The 19,593-nt window shown below is 51.9% G+C and overlaps 7 protein-coding genes across 7 annotated transcripts in view; 4 read left to right on the forward strand and 3 right to left on the reverse strand.

Annotated features, from left to right (window-relative positions):
• GUITHDRAFT_164783 (hypothetical protein) overlaps positions 1-2,097 on the forward strand; it is a gene marked incomplete at both ends in the record, with an annotated part of 8,543 nt that extends 6,446 nt beyond the window's left edge. The window contains 9 exons of the mRNA XM_005827045.1: positions 549-626; positions 672-725; positions 773-817; positions 863-897; positions 1,116-1,161; positions 1,378-1,432; positions 1,642-1,722; positions 1,796-1,872; positions 2,048-2,097. Coding sequence (XP_005827102.1) covers positions 549-626; positions 672-725; positions 773-817; positions 863-897; positions 1,116-1,161; positions 1,378-1,432; positions 1,642-1,722; positions 1,796-1,872; positions 2,048-2,095 — 519 coding nt within the window. The remainder of the gene's footprint in view (positions 1-548; positions 627-671; positions 726-772; positions 818-862; positions 898-1,115; positions 1,162-1,377; positions 1,433-1,641; positions 1,723-1,795; positions 1,873-2,047) is intronic.
• A 3,249-nt stretch (positions 2,098-5,346) lies between these two features.
• On the reverse strand, positions 5,347-6,710 carry GUITHDRAFT_113859 (hypothetical protein; the record flags this gene model as incomplete). Its single annotated transcript, XM_005827046.1, has 5 exons — positions 5,347-5,497; positions 5,637-5,693; positions 5,845-5,957; positions 6,143-6,609; positions 6,674-6,710. 5 exons carry the CDS (start codon positions 6,708-6,710, stop codon positions 5,347-5,349), a joined length of 825 nt encoding a protein of 274 aa, XP_005827103.1.
• Positions 6,711-7,396: 686 nt separating this feature from the next.
• GUITHDRAFT_143063 (hypothetical protein) lies at positions 7,397-9,391 on the reverse strand (the record flags this gene model as incomplete). Its single annotated transcript, XM_005827047.1, has 1 exon — positions 7,397-9,391. The coding sequence occupies one exon, from the start codon at positions 9,389-9,391 to the stop codon at positions 7,397-7,399; it is 1,995 nt and encodes a 664-aa protein (XP_005827104.1).
• Positions 9,392-10,367: 976 nt separating this feature from the next.
• GUITHDRAFT_143064 (hypothetical protein) lies at positions 10,368-11,671 on the forward strand (the record flags this gene model as incomplete). Its single annotated transcript, XM_005827048.1, has 3 exons — positions 10,368-11,363; positions 11,411-11,551; positions 11,603-11,671. 3 exons carry the CDS (start codon positions 10,368-10,370, stop codon positions 11,669-11,671), a joined length of 1,206 nt encoding a protein of 401 aa, XP_005827105.1.
• A 163-nt stretch (positions 11,672-11,834) lies between these two features.
• On the reverse strand, positions 11,835-13,184 carry GUITHDRAFT_113862 (hypothetical protein; the record flags this gene model as incomplete). Its single annotated transcript, XM_005827049.1, has 9 exons — positions 11,835-11,873; positions 11,922-11,979; positions 12,030-12,082; positions 12,126-12,212; positions 12,261-12,366; positions 12,419-12,543; positions 12,595-12,627; positions 12,681-12,828; positions 12,877-13,184. 9 exons carry the CDS (start codon positions 13,182-13,184, stop codon positions 11,835-11,837), a joined length of 957 nt encoding a protein of 318 aa, XP_005827106.1.
• Positions 13,185-16,515: 3,331 nt separating this feature from the next.
• On the forward strand, positions 16,516-17,088 carry GUITHDRAFT_113863 (hypothetical protein; the record flags this gene model as incomplete). The annotated part of the gene is made up of 2 exons (XM_005827050.1): positions 16,516-16,740; positions 16,960-17,088. 2 exons carry the CDS (start codon positions 16,516-16,518, stop codon positions 17,086-17,088), a joined length of 354 nt encoding a protein of 117 aa, XP_005827107.1.
• Positions 17,089-17,709: 621 nt separating this feature from the next.
• On the forward strand, positions 17,710-19,418 carry GUITHDRAFT_113864 (hypothetical protein; the record flags this gene model as incomplete). The annotated part of the gene is made up of 7 exons (XM_005827051.1): positions 17,710-17,811; positions 18,054-18,688; positions 18,754-18,829; positions 18,877-18,926; positions 18,974-19,033; positions 19,083-19,169; positions 19,325-19,418. 7 exons carry the CDS (start codon positions 17,710-17,712, stop codon positions 19,416-19,418), a joined length of 1,104 nt encoding a protein of 367 aa, XP_005827108.1.
• Between the last annotated feature and the right edge of the window lie 175 nt (positions 19,419-19,593).

The raw sequence follows: 19,593 nt of genomic DNA on the forward strand, positions 1-19,593 counted from the left end.
GGAGCGCCAGGGGTCAGCGGAAGGGACGGGAGAGGAGGAGTCCGAGGGGAGGAAGAGAAGGGTATCGAGGGGGGAGGCGAGCCAATCGTACTCCGAGTCAAGGGATGAGTAGAGAGAGAGCATGACGGGGAAGGGATAGAGGGGACGGGGACAAAAGGGAAGGATGAGGAGAGGGAGGGAGGATGAGAGGGAGTGAGGGAGGGAGGATGGGTGGGAGGGAGAGAGAGGAGGGAGGGAGGGAGGGAGGGAGGGAGGGAGGGAGGGAGGGAGGGAGGGAGGGAGGGAGGGAGGGAGGGAGGGAGGGAGAGTTGGCAAGGAGGGGTTATGGGGAGGGGGTGGAATCAGGGTAGGGACGAGTGAGATCCAGTATGTTGAGAGCATTAAAACCTAAGACGAAGAGGAAGAGAGACGAGCAATGAATGTTGTCATTTCAAACGTGTTAATGTCATTTTAAACGTGTTAATGTCATTTCAAACGTGTTAATGTCATTTCAAACGCGTTAATGTCATTTCAAACGCCTTTTGGGCCGCCCTTGACACGTCAAGCAGGTCAAACTCCTCAAGAACTACCAAGGAGACCTCGAACTTTTGGCTCCTCCTGACCTCCATTTCTTCAACCTGATGCAGGTATGTAGCCAGGCTCTCCTGCTCTCCTCTGACCCGAGCTCGCAGATTCCTCTGCTGGAGAGAAGGCTGGAGGCGTTTGCTTTCATCTTGTCGTTCGATGTTGAGAGTTGCCGATGTCTTCCTGTTGTTCTGACATGTTGGCGCAGTCACGCGTCAAGACGCTGAAAGTTTCGATTGACAACGTGAAGGAGGTAAGAGGGCAGGAAGGAGTTGACGGGAGATGATTTGTGAGACAGGGTTGCATTGAAGTCAGGAGGAGCGACGACCTGAAGTGAGCGATGGAATCTTATGAGGATTGAAGGATTTTGACTTGTTCCCTCCTCTCGTCTCTCTCCCCCCACTCTGCCCCTCCTTACCTCTTCTCCTTACCTCTTCTCCTTACCTCTTCTCCTCTTGTTCCCATCTTGTTCTCCTCTTGTTCTCCTCTTGTTCCCCTCTTGTTCCCCTCTTGTTCTCCTCTGCACGTCCACTCCTCCTCTTCCTCTACAGGTTCATCTTCTCCTCCATCTTGGTGCTCGGAAATACTTTGAATGAGGTAGTTCCCCCTTCCCCTCCTCCTCCTCCTCCTCCTCCTCTTCCACCTCCTCCTCCTCCTCCTCCTCCTTTCTTTCTTTCTTTCTTTCTTTCTTTCTCCTCCACAAATTGCTATCCTGCTGCTCCTTCTCCTTGCAGCAAACTTTTTCGACACCAATTCTCCTTCAATCACCACTATTCTCACCTTGTCTTTCTCCAATTGTTCAATCGCGCTCAGGGGAGCTTTGCTGGCAATGCAAGAGGGTTCAAACTCGAGAGCATCTTGAAGTTGGGTAAGAAGATAGCGTAACAGAATGATGATGATGATGATGATGATGATGATGATGATGATGATGATGATGATGATGATGATGATGATGATGATGATGATGATGATGATGATGATGATGATGGTGATGGTGGTGGTGGTGGTGGTGGTGGTGGTGGTTTTGATTCAATTCACGATGACAATGATGATAACTTATTTTGACCTTACTTGCAGGAGAGCTCAAGTCAAATGTGGGGAAACAGCCGCCTGATTTCTTCTTGTATCTTGTTGAGAAATTTCACAAAGATCGACCATGTAAATCTTTGTGTTCACTCTTTCAATCATCATTTTTGTCGGCATTCTAGCTGAGACTCGTTTTCGTTTGCAGCTCTGTTTGAGTTGGCAGAGAAATTTCAACATGTTTCGCTCGCATCTCGAGAATGTTTTGCAGATTTAGAGAAAGAGGTAAAGAGCTTCCTGTCCCTGTTTTCAGCACTCTCTCCTCTACCTCCTTCTCATCTCATCTCAGCTTTTCTCCTTTGCTTCCACCTTCTCCTCTCTCTTGCTCATTCCTTCTTCCTCCTCCTCTCTTCCTGTATTCTCTGCATCGCAATCAACTTCTTGATTTGAACTTCTCCAGTGCAATCTTCTCTTGGAAGGGATGAATAATTTGCAAGACCTCCTCAAGGTTGTACCTTCCCCTTCCCCTCCTCTCCTCTCCTCTTCCCTCCCCTTACCCTCCTCTCCTCTCCTCTTCCCTCCCCTCCCCTCCTCTCTTCTCCCTCTTCCTTTCCCATGTCCTCTCTTTACCTGACACTTCCTCCTCCTGGATGACATCATTCTGCTTCTCCCTTCCTCCCTCCCTCCCTCCCTCCCTCCCTCCCCCTTCACGGCTGCCTGCTCGTTTTCTCCTCCTCACGATCTAGCGCCCCCTCTTCACAAAGTCTTGCTTCAGGCAGGAGAGCAGGACTCTGTCTTGACGGGAGTCATCGAAGCTTTTCATTCCCGCACCTGTACCTCTTGACCTGCCTCTCTTCTCCTCTCACCCTCCCCCAGCTGAAATCCCCAGGAATCTCTCCCGCGAGCTCTGCCAAGTTCAGGTCCACAAGAGACGATGACGAGGAGGAGGAGGAGGAGGAGCAGCAGCAGCAGCAGCAGCAGCAGCAGCAGCAGCAGCAGCAGCAGCAGCAGCAGCAGCAGCAGCAGCAGCAGCAGTAGCAGCAGCAGCAGCAGCAGTAGCAGCAGCTGCAGCAGCAGCAGCAGCAGCAGCAGCAGCAGCAGCAGCAGCAGCAGCAGCAGCAGCAGCAGCAGCAGCAGCAGCAGCAGCAGCAGCAGCAGCAGCAGCAGCAGCAGGGATTAGCACTGGGAGAGAGAGCACGGGAGGGGAGTGGAGGAAGGGGGCGACTCGAGTGGGGCTGGTGGGGGTCTGCTTACCATGAGCCGTAGGAATCATTCAAGGGAGTTGCTGAGTTCCTGGCCGAGGAAGTCGATGACGGGTCAGGCCCGTTGCTGCGCTGGTGGCTGTGGACTGAAATAGAAGCAGATCCCCGGGCTCTCTCTTCAAGATCCTACACTCCTTTGTCTGTAAGCTCGAGCAGGTTTCTTGCCATCCTCTTGTTCGCTTCCGCCCGACCTCTTGCTCACCGGTTCTCTCCCCTCCTCCTCCATCTCCTTCCCTCCCCTCCTGTGCAGGAGAAGAATGCTCTGCTGCGACGGGAGGCTGAGAAAGAAGCTCGTGATCGTCGTCGTATGCAGCAGGTAGCTGAAATCTCCCTCCTTCCTCCCTCTCCTCCCTCCTCCCTCCTCCCTCCTCCCTCCCTCCCCTCCCCTCTTCTCCCTCCGGGTCTCTCAGCTTCCATCGCAGGAGCAGAGGAGAGCAGAGCTGCAGTCCTCTAAGAAGGCCTCACACAAATCTCAACGAGCGACCGCCAGTCCCGACAGGTCTCATCCTCCTGCAGAGCCAGCAGCGAGCAACGTGGAGGAGGTGATAGAGGTTTTGTCCAAGCACAGCAAGGTCGTTTGTTGTCCTCCTCGCTCCTCCCATATTATGATCCTACCTCATACTTGGCTCCCTCCCTCCTCCTTGTCCTGCCCCTCTACCTCTTCTTCCTTCCCCCTACGGTCTCGTGCTCCTCCTCCTTCCTTCTTGCTCGCCTCCTCTAGCCGAAGATGATCACCTTGCAGGTGGCAGTCCATCTGCTGAGGAACGCAAGCATGCACAGGTGACTCGATCTGCTCTGGTCTGGTCTGAAATTTCTGATGCAGCAGCGAGGAGCGAGGAGAAGAGAAATTAGTTGTGTGATAGGGAGCATGTGAACTAGTTGGAAGACAGGGCAAGACAAGACTCGAGGATCAAAGGAGGAGCCAATGGGAGAAACTTTTCTACAGTCTGTGCAGTCTCATTCTCTCTCTATTTCTCATCCTAATAGTAGTTTAAAGATTATCGTCACTGTGTTGAGTGCAATGAGAGGCCCTGAGTGGACAATCAGTCAAAGGAGGAAGGAGGGCGCGGGAATGAGGACAAGGACGAGGGAAATGCGTATGGACGTTGCTGGGGATGGGTAGCCGAGGTTTCAAAGAATGAAGAGGAAGGAAGCAGAGGAGGAGGGAGGAGGAGGAGGAAGGAAGGTAGTAGAGGAGGAGGAGGAAGAAAATAGAGGAGGAGGAAGGAAGTAGAGGAGGAGGAAGAGTGAGAGTGAGGGGTTACATGTCATAACAAGTCGGACTGCCTTCACCATTGACAAGATCTTTGACTTCAAACTTGAAGGGTTGAAGTTCACTTCCGGTGAGTTCGTGCTCCATCCGTCTGCCCATAATAATCATCTTCGTTGTCCTCCTCCTCCTCCTTTTCCTCTTCCTCTTCCTCTTCCTCCTCCTCATCATCATCGTTCTCATCGCCGTCGGTATCATCGATTTCGCTATTCATGGCATCGTTATCTGCCCTCATCTCTCCACTCACATTTGGCGAGGAAGCGATCTTCGTTCAACACCGCGATGGCATTCAGGAAGAGGAGGGAGGACAAGTAAAGATCTCCCAGAGAAAGCCCCATCCTGAGAGAAAGTCACTTCATCCTCCCATTTCTCTCTTCCACGTCCTCCCTCATCTGCTTCCCAGGCACAGAGATGCATCATATTTCATATCGGCCGATCACACGATATTCGACTTCTCCTGCTTTCGTGTGTTGTCCTGATAATCTTTATCCTTTCGTTCATGTATGCCTTCTATTTCTCGTTTCTATTTTCATTTCTCTTCGCTGATTTTCTTTTGTGTACACAAACTCCTTTGCATCTGGCGCAATCTCCTCTTCGCTTCACTTCTACTCTCTATTCTTCTCTTCTCCCTCGCGCTTCCCCATCGCCATTGCTCTTCCTCCTGCTGCTGCTCCTGCTCCTGCTCCTGCTCCTGCTCCTGCTCCTGCTCCTGCTCCTCCTGCTGCTGCTCCTGATCCTCCTCCTCTCATGCTGCTTCTTCTTCCCCCTCCTCTCATGCTGCTTCTTCACCCTCCTCCTCTCATGCTCCTCCTCCTCCTCCTCCTCTCATGCTGCATCTTCTTCCTCCTCCTCTCATGCTGCTCCTTCCTCCTCCTCCTCTGAATCCACTTCCCACCACATCGCCATTCATTTCTTGAGCATTGCGTCAACCGCATCCACATCCCCACTCGTACTCTTCCAGTCCAGTGAGTGACGGGCCGGATTCCGGGGCCGGTCCAATCGGCCCGGACCGTACCGTGCGGCCCGTCACCACTGCCAGGCTGAATGCACCCTACGGTACTGCAACCCTTCGGTACCGTGGTACTGCCTCAAGCCACGACTGCCTCACCACGGCGAGACGTTGCCGCTGGGGCCGAGCAGCAAAAAATTCACCGTTGGCATCTTTTCCCTTGTGACTTTTATTTCCAGAGCAAGTCGAACATCTCAAGTTTCATATCCGACAGCTCCTCAAGAGTTCAGCACCTTGAAGGGACTTCGTTGAACGAAGCTCGTGGCATCGAATCCAGTCGGTAAAACTTCGCAATGCTGGTTGTTGTCGAGCGAGACGACGGGAGTGCTTGCCTTGTCAATGGCGAGAGGACCTGAGACGTTGCCTTGCCTGCCAGGAACACTTTCAGCAGCCCCTTCCTCCTCCCCGCTCCTCAGTCTCCTCTCCCTCAGCCGAGCTCCCCGTAACGCATCCCCTGCTCCCCCCCCCTCCCCCCTTTCATTTCTCCTCTGCTGTCAGGGCCACTTACAAGTCGTTGTCAGTGACTTCTGCTGAGGCACCTGAGTAGATCCGAACGCCTCCCCAGCTACGGAAACAGGTGAGAAGGAGAGGAGAGGGCGAGGAGGGGAAAGGGGAGGAGGGATAACCAAAGAGGATGAGGACGTAGACGAGGAGGTCGGAAGGGCGAAGGAGGGGATCGGGGGTATGGAGGTAGGAGAAGCAAGCCCGGGCCTCACCCATTCCTCTGCATGTAGTTTCGCTTGATGATCGCATAAGTCCCCGGCTCATGGACGGTGATCCCGCTGTCCTGGTTGCTGTGGATGTAGTTTTCTTCCATCCTCAGGTGCGCCTGCAGCAAGATTGACGGAGAGGACGAGGACGCAGACGAGGAGGTCGGTGGGGAGATGGAGCATGGAGGGAAGCGAAGAAGGAGGAGGTCAAGGGTGAACGAAAGAGGACAAGAAGATGGGGGCTGCATGGAAGAGGAGTCAGGAGGGGTCAAAAGAAGCAGGAGGAGCAGGTCACGGGGATAACCTTGGCGTACACATAAACCCCATCTGAGCAGTTCTGGATGACGTTTCCTCTCAGTGACACAAACGTCCCGCTATCACTCGCCGACACTCCTCGTCCTCTGTTGTTCAGGATCTCACACTCGGTCATTTCCAGTCGCGCTCCTCCGTACACGTTGACTCCCGTCCCCTTGTTATCATGGATTTGACACCCCCGCACTATCGCATGTGCTCTGTTGTTGATGCAAAGTCCCCACGCTCCTCCCAGCATCTCACAGGCCTCGATCTCGAGGACTCCGTTCTCAACAACAAGACAATGAAAGAAGTTGGACTTGTCCTCGACTTTCAGTGATAGATTTGCTATCTTCCCTTGTTTCCCGCTGAATGTGATGGTTGTGGCATTGTCAGATATGATACAACAATCCTTAGGATCGCATCTGTGTCCTGATATTGTGATGTTCTTGGACAAGTTGATCGACTCTTTGTATTCACCTGGCCAACTGTTAGGAGATTGTGTGGATGTTCAGGTACAAGATCCATTTTTTTCCAATCTCACCTGGGGAGACGAGAATTGTGTCTCCTTCCTCCGCCATCTCCACTGCAATTGATATAGAAGGAAAATCTTCTGGAACTGTCAAGGCATCAATTTCATCAGAGCTCCAAGCAGTATTCTCAAAATTCCCTCGTGACGTCTCACATGCTTAACATCTTTTCTATCTCAGTACCATTCGCTTTTTAGCATCTAAATCTATCGTCCATCGTGAACAAATCTCTGACTGCATTGCTATCTTTGTCGTGAACAAGATTGAACTTCTTACTTCTCATCTCTTGTCTCTCTGTCTCTCTCCATCCTCTTCGCGCGCCTGCTCACCTTGGATCGTCGCTGGAATGTTCACTGCCATTGTGAAAACGGTAATGCACCCGATGTGGGTAGGGTAGTCCATAATACCCACCTGTGATTTTGTAACATATGAAGCGTTATTAATAGGGGTGCAAGCAAATACTCTTACCCCTACCCCTTGGGATGTGGGTTCAATTTTGAACTTGCGTGTAAAAGCGTGGCCCTGCTGCCGCGCCGCCTCGGAGTCAGCCTAACAGTGCCCGGCGCCGGGCCGGCGGGCCGGCCGGTCCGGACTCCGAGTCCGCCGCCGGGACCCGCCGCAGTACAGTGCCATCATAGTACTACTAGATAGTCGGACCGTCCGGAGTGCAGGCAGCCCAGGCTCAGTTTCACTAGATGTACCGTACGGTCTGTATTTATTCAAACTATTCTGTCAGATCAAACTTCCTTTTTGGACAAGACCATCTCCGTGGTTAAAGATTTTGAGTTCGCAGCAATTCGCTCCTTCTCTTTTTCAATCTTGTTCTTGCGAAGTTTGTGAACGATGACAGCTGCAAGGACGAAGAACAGCACTCCTCCGACGATGGAAGCTCCGACGATGAAGAAGAGCATCCTGTTTTGTTTGTCGATCTTGGGGAATTCGTATCTTGGTGATTTCAGTTGCATCGTCATGAACTTGTGGACCGCCGCTTCCCCTGTTGCTTTTCTGCGGGAGATTACATTGATAGCATACACGTTGTTGTTACTTTGATTCAAACCGTTGATCCCGAACTGTATTGCTCCACTGCTCAGCACCGTCAGAGCTGGTCGGGTCGTTCCATTGGAGTCTACGATGATGTCCTCTACCGCAATCCAGATCATGTCTCTGTCTCCTAAGTACGTGCTGGAGTTGGTGGAGATCTTGATTTGGCTCGCCAGGTACAAGGCCCACTCGTCCAGGCTCACAAGGTTGAACACTGTGGATTCCGGAGTGATCTTAAGGGGAGCGAACTCTCGTGGAACTTTGAGGTTCTTCGCGATCCGGCGCTTCCGGGCAGTTTCTGCAGTGTATTCTCCATTTTCATTCACTTTGCCTGCCTGCATTTCAAGGCCGCACTGCGTCCAGATCGTGTAGTAGGAGGCATTCTTCACGTGCGCATCCCAGGTGACATTCGTCTGATTCATCGCCGTCTTGAGCTTTGACACGTTGTAAGTCAGGGAGTCGCAGAAGGTTGTAAACTCTCTCGGGCAGTCCGGATAGCTGTCTGGACACGAAACACAATTTCCCTTTGATACTTTCTTGCGCAGATTGCCTCCATTGCCGTCTGAACAAGAGTCGTAGGCGCAACTGGTGTAATCGTATTGATTCGATCGGCATGGACCTGACTGCGCATAACCATCGATGTCACGTACAAGGATAGGGCAAGAAGGATTGATCGCATTCTGAATGGCAGGTGGAGATGCACAACATGATCCAGGATCCACTGAGTTCGGATCTCTGCCGACTCGATCTGTTATTTCCACTATGAAGACTGCATACTCATACAATTTTGCAACGTCCAGAACGCTCATGGTTCGATTCTCGTAATTCACTAGCCAGTAGTCCGAGGATGAGGAAGGAGGTTTCGCAGCAGTTTCTGCCGGTTGAGTTGAGGTGTTGGAAAGATTGCTCGCTGTTGCCGTTTGTGTTGTCGTCGTTGCTGTAGACAACACCGTTGTGCCATCAGTGGGAGTTGAAGTTACGTTTTGCTTGGTTCCATTCAAACCCGGAGGATACCATTGTACAGTGACATTCATTGGAACCTGCCTTGCGGTGTTTGCATCCAGCACTTGCCCTCCAGAGATTAGACCAGCAGCCAAGGAAGGCTGCACACGGACAACATTCTTGTCCCAGTTCTTCATGTTCTTTATAGGATACAGATCTTGTTGGGTCATTATTTCAGCGTCAAAATTGTGAAAGCTGATCTTGAAGGCGGAAAATCCTGAGCCCAGCGGGTTGTTCACCTCGAAGAAGTAGTTGCGATGGGTTGCATCAATGGCAAGGGACTGCACATCTCCCTGCCACTCCCAGTCTGCCTGCAGCATCTGTCCGGTGCTTTGTAGCTGAACCTTCATGGCCTCGGAGTAGTACTCCCAAACTTTGCGGTACCCGAGACTGGGGCATCCATAGACAGAAGCTGACAGTCTTGGGTAGCCGGAGCATGGCTCGAGCCTGGCAAAGATTTTGGGTTTCTCGTAGAAGACGATCTTTCGCAGCGTGGGCACGTCAAGAGTCATGTTATAACACACCCATGCTCCCGGGTTGAGCGCGCCGGGAACCGTCAGAAACGTCGTCCCATAGTCTGCCATCAGGTCAATGACCAACCTGTCTGAGAGAGTCTCGTTCTTTGCTGCGCTTGGTTGCATCGTCCCAACCAATGCGAATGCCAGGATCAGAAATTTGTATGGGCTCATGACAGGTCAATGGTTGCCTTTCAATGGGTTGGTGGGAGGAAGAGAATCCTTGTCAGACAGGATCAAGCACAGAGCATGGAGAGGATTCAGGAACAAAGAATGGAAGGATATAGAGATCAACGCCAGGAACGATATGTCTGCTTCTGATTCGGAGCGAGGTGATGGTTGATCAAGGAATGAAACAACGTCTGGGGTGTAAGATAGAGGGAGAGGTAGGAAGAGCAGGCTGCGTGAGGGATGGGATGGAAGCAGATGCTACAAGGACAGAGTTGAGGACGGAAGGCGGAGCGAGAGGGAGGAGGCGAGGGCGGAGTTGAAAAGCAGTTGAGATAAAGGTGACCGGCATCATGAACTTTTGATGAAATTACCAACCTCACATACCGAAGACATGAACTTCTAAAAAGAGAATTCACGAACTTTTCGCAGTTTACCTCCTTCCACCCACCCATGAAAGGTGCAAATAAGGGGTACAAGGCTCTGGACTACCCTCTTCCCATCTCAAGCCCCCTTGACTGCTCTATTTCGGGCATCAGTGATCTCCGGCGGAAATGGAGGAAGGGAAAATGACAGCCATGGCGGGGGGAGAGAGGTAGAGCAGAGGAGCGTCATAGGAGAGAGGGAAGGAACTTAAGATCAGAAGTGCAGAGAGGGGAAGAGGCTCGAAGAAAACAGGACAGCAAGTGATGCGATAGTGAGAGTGCAACTCTGCAGCACCAAGACAAGGGGCAGCAATGGTACTGATCAGGAGTGAGAAAAGCACCGAAAGAATGGGAGGGCAGGGGGGGGTTGAGTACAGAGCTTGAAGTTAAACCATGTTCCTAGTGGCCTCATATCAAGAAGAGCAGACGAACGATAGATCAAATGAGAAAGACAAATTGGTAGGAAGGAAGTAGTACTGGAATCATTGATATATCCTCAAAGATATACTGAAAGTTTTCATTGGCTGCTTCTTTCTGACTCCAAGTCTTTATGTAGAATGCATCACATCCCCTTGGGAGGCCCCACCTCTGCCGAAAGGGCTCGCCGCCTCGCAATCATCCTCACGTCAGTCTTGACCTTCGGAGCGGTTTGCATGGTCGTTGCTGGATATGGTGCAAAGCCGCAGAAGCTTGCTGTGCGCAACGTGAAGTTTGCTGCTGCAAGGGCCACGCAGAAGTTGCAGGATGCAGGGAACGGCATGGCTATCCCAGACCCTGACGAGACTGCCAGGAAGGCTAAGGAAGCTATGTCCAAGGCCGGAGATTCAGCAAACAAGGCGTTGAGTGACGTGGAGAACGCTCTCGAGGATGTTCTCCCCGTCGGTGACATCTTCAGTGCTCTCGGGTGGCACTTGGACCTCTGCTTCTACCTTGTCACTATTTACATTGTGTATTACATCTGGAAGTGCAAGGTATGGCACAAGGTCTTGCCACAGTTGATCTACGTTCGAACTGCGGAGGAGGAGCAGGCGGTCAAGGACGCAGAGCATGCCAACGAGAACTGGTCCTCTATCGGTGACTGGAGCGAGGACCCTCACGACTCCACCAAGCCCAACGACCAAGACCTGCTTTGGTTCCGCACAGGCACCAACGAGGAGCGTCTCTTCTACGAGAAGCAGCGTGTTCAGCCAAGTTTCATCGACACCCTCATGTGCGGCTGCGGAGGAAACGTGTACGCAGTGGCCGTGACGAGCAAAAGGATCATCATCCAAAACGACAAGAGATGCTTGTTTGGCTCCACTGTCCTGACCACCAACGAGGAATCCTACCTCCTGAGCACCGTCCACAAGGCCTCCCTGCACACTGACGGCGCCTTGAACCTTGGCATTTGCACTTTGCACTCCTCCGAGATGCTGTCTGGCGGCTTCAACTGGATCTTTCTCGGATTTTTGGTTGACATCGTGCTTGAGTGGAAACCCGCAATCATGAACTTCATCACCGATGATCGCCTCAAGGGCTGGATCAACTTGGTTCCCAACGACATCATCTACATGGTATTGAGTTTCTCGTTGGTTGTTTTCAAGCTCATGCTGATCTGCAGTTTTCGTCCGTTTTGGTCTTGTTCGGAGCCTTCCTCTTCCTTGCCCTCCTCTTCTTCTTGATCTGCCCTCAGAGCACCCTTGAGATCGAGTTCGTTAAGCAAGCTGGAGTCAGCAGCTACACCAAGAAGTTTGACTTCCCTGTGAGCAGATTGCTTCCTCATGCAGCAACTTGTCAATCTGACTCCCTGTAGGTGCGGACTGCTTACAAGATGTACGACGCGATCATGCAAGGAAGGTTTGGCCACTCGAAGTCTGCTTAAGGCGATACAAATGTTCTACTTCATGTGAGAACCACTGGCGATATGAAGACAAACATAAAACCCCCCTGCAGGTTTGCTGAGGAGCCTGTGAGATAACAGGAGCGACTGGGACCGTTTTCATCTCTTTCCTGTTTTATTGCCTTTTGACGTAAAACGGCAAACTTCACCCCCTCCTGTACTTGCTCAGAGTCTCCATGATGGGCTAAAGGAGCCGCATGTCACTTCAATCCTGCACAACTAGAGGACAGACCTGAAAGACGGGAGTCAACGAGCTTGTAAAGTCTTCCACCTCTTCCTCGTTGTATAAGCTGCGCAAGTAGATCAGAATTACAAGCGAGGGTTCACGAGCAGAAACAACCTCTCGATCACTGCTCTAGCATCTTTTGCAATCACCCTGCAGTCCTCGAACGCCTGCACGGCCTCAGCTGGCCACCAAGTCAGAGCGACTTGTCACCTGCCCAATTGTCTCTTCGGTAACTTTGTTGCTTTCATCCTCCACCTGGTCCAGAGCTCGCACCCGTTCCATGTAAAGTTTGATGGCCTGAGGTGTGGATGAGGCAGGAGGAGCAAGCAGGGACAATGCTTGCACCTCCACGAGCTCCTCGGGCTTCACTAGAGCTCCGCTGTCCTTGATCAACTTGCCGTCAACGTAGACGTACTCCTGCTCCTCCTCCGGCTTGGGCTTTAGATTGTGCCTGGAGGATGAGAATCAAGTCAGAAGGAGGGCAGCAACTCGTTGAGTCGCACTCGAGGAGGTTCATGCGGATCCCGGGCTCGTCGATGAGACGCAGAAGCTTGTGGAGGAGACCCAGGGAGGGCTTTGCTCGCTTCTCCAGCTCCTCCTGCACACGAGTGTAGATATGTCCGAGGACCTGGAGATGAGGTCAGGAGGTTGGCAGGGATAGAGACCATCTCGCCTTCACTCGGTTAGTTGTAATTTCGTCTGTCGCCTTCGCCTGCCGTTCGATCAGCACGCGAGCTGCAAGTGGGTAGGAGATGTGAGAGAAACCTGAGCATCGTTGATGTTCATGTCCAGGACGATCAGGAACGCTGGATCAATCTCTCCAGATTTCACGTTCTCGACAATTCTGCGATCAAGGACGTTGATCTCTCCTGAGTTCAACAAGTCGACCAGAAGTTTCTTGCCGTTCTCAAGCCTTGTAGCAACATTTCAGCCCCCGAGGGACGTCGGGTCAGGCTCTCACCTTTCATTCGTCAACTTCTGAATGTCTCCGAGCAAGTTTTGCCACTTGGAGCTGTCGGACTCTTCCTGCAGCCTCCCCGCTAGGAACTGCATCGCCTCCTCGTTCATGAGATGGAATGATCTCCTGACTTCCGCCATCCTCGCCTCGCTGTCCTCCATGTCGCTGATCCGCTTCATCATCTCCTGGGGATCTTCCATCCTCTGCATCTGACTCTCACTTCCAGCAGCAGCCATCTCGTGCCTCACCTCTGCGCTGGCGCTGCTAGCATGCAACATGATCTGTCGTCGCAGCCTCGGCGTCTTCGCCATGTGCGCAACCCGGACAGTGGAGGAGCGGCATTGCACGAGCGGACATACCCTTGTAGAGAGCGACCTCCGTGCCATCAGTGCTTTGCTGCTTGCAAGGATATTCCACGAGAAGCATCCTGAACCTTGGTCAAGGAGTTTCGTGCCCGAAGAACGTGATACCTTGGACGAGCACAAAGGAGCATAGTAGGATGCTCTTGAAAGCTCCCATTCCTTGTAACCTGTATTCTTTCACTACTTCAGTGTACATGGACACAACGGGGTAGCAAGGGCTCAGGTAGCATTATCTCATTTCACTCCTCAGCCTCCCTAACTGCCTCCCCTTAGGCTCTACCTGGCTCCGCCTGTGAGTTCCACCTGCTGCTCACAATCTCTTCTGATATTCTCCCCTCATTCCTGTCTCCTTCTGCCTCTCCTCCCCTCCCCTCCCCTCCCCTCCCCTCTCCTCCCTTCTCCTCCCCTCCCCTCCCCTCTCCTCTCTTCTCCTCTCCTCTCCTCTCCTCTCCTCTCTCTTCATCCCTTCCCTCTTCATCCCCCTTTCCCTGTCAGCATGCATCACGATCGTGTACAACATGTAAAGGAGGTCAGCCAACATTACCACTCCGCCCAGGTGTTCTCAGTAAGCACAAGCAAAGGACAGCGAATGGTACATAGTTCTCTCACTATGCCAGCGTCGGAATGAACCGTAGTAGTAATGATGACTCGGCCCGGTGGAGTCATCGAAACTTTGGCGTCGGAAGAGTCCGCCCGGTCAGAGTCAGCCCGAGTCAGCCGGGGGCAGGGCAGGGCCAGTGACTCAGTACTATGTGTAATCAACTCACGGTACTAGTGTTTTCGTCACTGCGACATCCGCGGCGCCGGGAACTTTCCAAGTTCCAGGCTTTACTCCGAAAGTTAAGTTAAAAATCAGAACTTCGGAACTTAGTAGTGGTCCTGCGCGCGAAGGTGACCCCGTGACCTGGCGGCCAGTTTCAAGTAACTTAGTAAATGACGGCCCCGGGCCCGGCGGGCCGCCGTTCACTGCACGGCGGACTCGAGGGCGGACGTCACTGAGTCACGATCCGAGACTCGGGACGGCCGGCGACCGTTACTTCGCCCGGTAGTTTACTCAAAGTTAAGTTAAAAATCAGTACAAGGACAATGAGAGGAGTCACCAGCTCATGCCTGTACAGGGGTAGTCATTCGGGCGAATGTACATTTTATCTGATTTGACTAAAACTGACTGAAGCAGTGGCTCTATATCGGAGGGCCAGACTGCTTGCTAGTAGGCTTGAAGATCGGAGGAGGCTGAACCGAGTCACTCTGTCACTTCATACAACTGTCCCAACCAAGGCCAAAGATGCAAACAAGTCACTTGCAACTACCAGCTATCTGCTCTGACTGTTTGTCTGAGTTGAAATGCAGCGATTTAGACCAGCGAGTATCAGCTAGCTCCTGTGAAAGTGAACATGTGAACCCTGCAGTGGATGATAACGCGCAAGGAAGTGAAGTCAAAGCTCCTTGCTCCTTGAAATGTGGCAGACGATGGACAGAGCAAGAGCGGATCAGTCACAAAAAGCATTGCAAAGGGAAGATCAGGTTGACTGCTGAGGAAAGAAAAGAGGTCATTCGGTTGAGTCGCACGAATGATCCACTTCTGAGAAAATCGCAAACTGAATTGGCGGCCATGTTTGGCAAGAGCCGAGCAGCGATTTCAAAAATTCTCAAGTCAGAGGGTACCTCAAGGGCTGGAAATCAGTCTCCACGAGCAGAATTTTCTCCTTTGGTGAGAACAAGTTCTGGTACAAGTTCTGGAACAAGTTCCACAAACTCTTGGGAGGAGCGCTTCTATAGCTTTGGCCATAGTGCGTGTGAAGAGAGCTCAATCTCCTCCTCTGGGTCTTATTCCGAACTTCGCTCAATGACGAGAAACTGTACAAAATATTTGCAACTCCTGAAAAATGCTTGTTTGCCACCTATCACAAAGTTCAAGGTCGGGTGTTTTCAAGACTCGGCTCTCACTTGGCGAAAGGTATTTGTTCGAACTGTTTTCAATCACCAGTATGTTCCAGTAGGAAGCTACAGGGACTTGATGAGCATTCTCCTCAAGACGTCCCAGTGGCCAGTCGACAAGTCTCCAGTGCTATCGTACGTCGATGAAGAGGGAGACACGATCGTGGTAACTTCAGATAAAACGAGTTGGGAGTTGCTATCCGGCATTTTCCGATTTGGACAACTGTGCAGCTCCACTTGCGATTTGCCTCGTCTCACGGACCAGGATATCCTCCTTGACATGAGAACATGAGTCTTCCTGCGCCGGAAGTTCACTGCCGCGGCAAACTTCTCGTCACCGTACTACCAACGTTACTTACCGTACCGTAAAATTACTAAGTTAGTAAACTGAGGCCCGGGTACGGTAGCCTGCCATTGGCCAGCCGTCACGCGGCGTGACTAGCCTAGCCTAGTAGGTCGGAGAACTGCAGTGCTGCTCACTGTCAGAAGTACGTCCTGGATCAGGGCCGATGCCCGGCCAGCCTGGCCGCACCCACGGTAGGTGCGGCACCGTGACGGCACCTACCGTAGTACCGTACCGCCGCGAGTCCGAGTCACGAGCCGTGACGGGCGCGGCCCGGCACGGTCCGACCGGGCGGCCCGCCGGGCCGCGGGGCCTGGGGCCCGCCGCGCGGCGTGACTCAGGGGCAGAGTCCGAGGCTGACTGTGAGTCCGTGATCCGGGACCGAACGGAATGTCGGGCCGCTGGGTCCGGGCGCGGCCCGCCGGGCCGGGCGTCTCAAAGTTTCAAGGTCCTGATCAGTGGGGGTGGTCGATGGGACCGGTGGGTATGTTGAGTCTTGCCCTTCAGGATTGTTATGGAAATATGGGTAGGGTATATGCAACACCGGTTCCTTTGACAGGCAAAGAATAGGTCCTTTCTGCTATCTCACCCACCGGTGCACGTGTACCTACCCCATTTAGAATACAAAAGCGCGCCAGATTTGAATTCCGCTGGACCCTACCCACTATTTTGGTATGTGTTGAAATGCCAGAACCCGTGGTCCCGCCAAAACAAGTGGAGAGTACCCCCCCTTTCTCAACGACCGATAGAGATATGATTTGATCAATCCACATGTCTGGATGATCTGTTGAAGGCTACATGTTTTATATATATACAATTAATGAAAATAGCCCATGTAGCGAGCATTGTTACTTCAGCATCAACACCGTCGACGTCATAACCTTCCACCAATAAAAACTAGTACCCACCCTTTCCTCAATAACCCCACCCTCCGAATAAATAAATCTCTCAACCCCACCCCGTCCTCCGTACAGCTGTCCTCTGAAATCGCCGCCCGTCATGGCAGACCACGCAGATACCAGTCTCAATGCAGCGCAGGGGGAGGAGCCTCCTTACAAGAAGAACCTTGAGCGTCTCGCGGCCCTCCAGGAGCGTCTCAGCAAGGTGCAGAAGACTGCCGAATCCCTCCTCGCGACCGTTAGTGGCTCTGGTGGCGAGTACGCCGACAAGCTCATCTACTCTGATTTTAATCGTGTCAAGAGGTTCATTGAGTCCAACCCATCGGTGAGTATCTCATTTGTTATGTGGAATATTTTGATACATCGTCATTTTATGCGTCTACCTCCCTCTCATTGCTTCGATTCTGTCACCAGTTCTTGTCGCTTCAAGTTTTTGTCAGTACATAATTTGCCAGTTTGCACATCATGATGATGAACCCGCTCACTTCCCTCTTGTTTTCAAATGTGCCAGTCAACGCAAAACTGAGAGGATGTTTTCTTTCAGAACATTCAGCCCGGCCTGTCCTTGGATGACGACAACACAGTGGAGATCCGCTTCGTTGTGAAATTTGATGACGCAGACGCAGTCACAAGTTCACTGAACAAGCTTAAGATCTCGACTGAATCATCCTAAGTGGATGAAGAAACACTTACTGACTGGATGGAATGAATGGGCTATGTGTTGTTGCATGGTAATTATTGATCAATGAATACGTCGAATTGGCGGCTCGAATTCTGCGCAGATTCAGATCTTGGTCATACCTGCTGGTGCAAAATGAGCTAAGCCTGATAATGATTCGTAGATATTGTACTGCTCTTGGTAGAATCGCCTCCGCATGATTGAATGCCTTCTGCTTGCGGGAGGTTAGCCTCACTGATTGTTGCCGTTAATGCTACAGTCTGCGATGGTGTCTGCTAGAGTTAAACTCACTAGCTCCGAATTTTCTCCTCACATCAACGTAACATCATCATAGTCTTGCAAGGTTACTTCATGAGTTACTGCTTGTGCGAAAGGATTGTGCAACTACGAATACCCATCATTCCCCTTGTCCGCCATACACTGATGTCAAAAAGATCGGATCGATGTACGCTAGAGCGACTTCCAACGAGCCTGTTGTCGCTCCATCTGTAGTTTTCCTCACTCAACAAATTAACAAAACCTTCCTTCCTCGTATTGCTGCTGACTTCTGCCGTGTTTCAAGGTTTCTTGTTTGAAAGTTTCTCCTTCCGGACAACCTTGTGAAGTAGATTACACATGATCTCTTGGTTGTTATTCGACATAACCGTCCGTAACCGTCGACCCCCCGGAAATAGCGCCATGGCAGCGCTGTTGGACCGTTCAGGAGATGCTGGGCAGGTGAGGAAGAGAATGGCGGAGTAGCGACCAAGGGAGCCTATCATTGCATACTGATGACCAATGTGTTCATGACATGTTGATATGAACTTGAAGGATTCGAAACCATTTCTGTTCGATGTGATGCAAAGCTGCTCCTTTAGTTTTAGGCAGTGTGTGTTGGTAATTGTTTTTCTCTGGTAGCTGTCGGTGTGAGTACACAAATGTTACAGGCTCGAACATGATTGAACCATTTAACATTGCAGGTGACGTATGGTAACTTCCAACATGCCGTGAATGGCCGACAAGAAAGCTCCAAGAGGAGGGTGTACCTGGTCTTCTCGCTAGTTGCCGGCCTCGCGTTGATAGCAGTTGTCCTCTCATCGGCGAGGAATGGCGATAGGCCAGTCCTAGCACATGCCTCCGTCTCCATTTCTGATCAGGTCGATCAAAGGATCAGCCTTGGCAAGCCAAACACTCGAAAGCGATACTTCTCCCTGGCCAGCGACTCCAACGTCCAGGGAGCTGGAGGCTTTCCGTGGGGTTACAGCGGAGACACTGGGCCAGCCAAGTGGGGATCCCTGCATGGAGCATGGCAGTTGTGCGACAAGGGGCCGACGCAGTCGCCCGTCAACATCGTGACGTCAGACATCAAGGCAGACCTCGACCTTCCGGGCCTGACATGGCAGATTCCCAGCAGCAGTGAAGGTTCCGGACGAGCGAGGGTGTTCTACGATGGCCACAGCATCTGCCTGTCACAGCTTCAGGGGGTGCACCTTGACATCGTCGGTTTCTCTCGCTACCTCGACAGTTTGCCGCTGTCTGCTGTCGAGCATCGAAATTTCTCCTTGGTGGAGATGAGAATCCATACTCCCTCTGAGCACACTGTTGACGGCCATAGGTCACCTCTCCCTCCTCTCTGACTGATCCTCCTGATCCTCCTGATCCTCCTGATCCTCCTGACAGATACGACGCTGAGCTGCAGTTCGTGCATGAATGCACTCCGTTGACCGACCCGCCATGCCCGGTCAACAAGAGTCTGGTGAGAAAAGCAGGGAAGCAGGAGGCGCTCGGTCATTCCTGTTGCAGATTGTCTCTGCGCTGATGTCTCTAGCTAGAACGAACCTCGGGGAGGAGAGGTCTTGCTGTTCGCTCTAAGCCGTGCGCGATGCTCATACTTGTGCAGTCCTTCGTTCCTCACGGATATGGTGAATGACTTGAGGCTGATCCAAGGACACTGGAATCAGTAAGAGACGAGGAGGGCGGGGGGCTGGAGGAAATTGACATCTTATCAGGTACATCGCGAGTTTCGGGTTTGACTTCGGGAACGTTGCAAACGCACTGAAGATCTATTCGCACAGTTATTGGTTCTTCAAAGGAAGGTGATTTTCACAAGAGATGATGTCAACACAAAAAGGATGATGGAATGTTATTGGTGGTGGTGGTGGTGGTGGTTGTAATGATAACGACAATGATGATGATGAGGAGGAGGAGGAGTTTGATGTAACTCAATGCTGTCAAAATGGCTTGTTTGCAGTGAGGATGTGAAAAAGGATTGTGAATGTTGTGATATGTCGCCAATGGAGCTGAAAGGTCTCGCTTTACAGTCTAACCATGCCGCCCTGTACTGAGGATGTTAGCTGGATGGTCCTCCAGGTCCCTTCAGCTTGTTGCGCGCGAGTTTGTTGGGCTGATGTTTAGCAGGATCCGATTCCTATCTCCCAGTCCGACTTGTCCTTCTTTCAGTCGGTTCAGGTAACTGCATCTCTCTTGCTGTCAGCCTCTTGTCTTCTCTCCTCTTTATGT

This window comes from Guillardia theta (assembly GCF_000315625.1).
Source record: "Guillardia theta CCMP2712 unplaced genomic scaffold GUITHscaffold_70, whole genome shotgun sequence".
Classification (NCBI taxonomy): domain Eukaryota; class Cryptophyceae; order Pyrenomonadales; family Geminigeraceae; genus Guillardia; species Guillardia theta.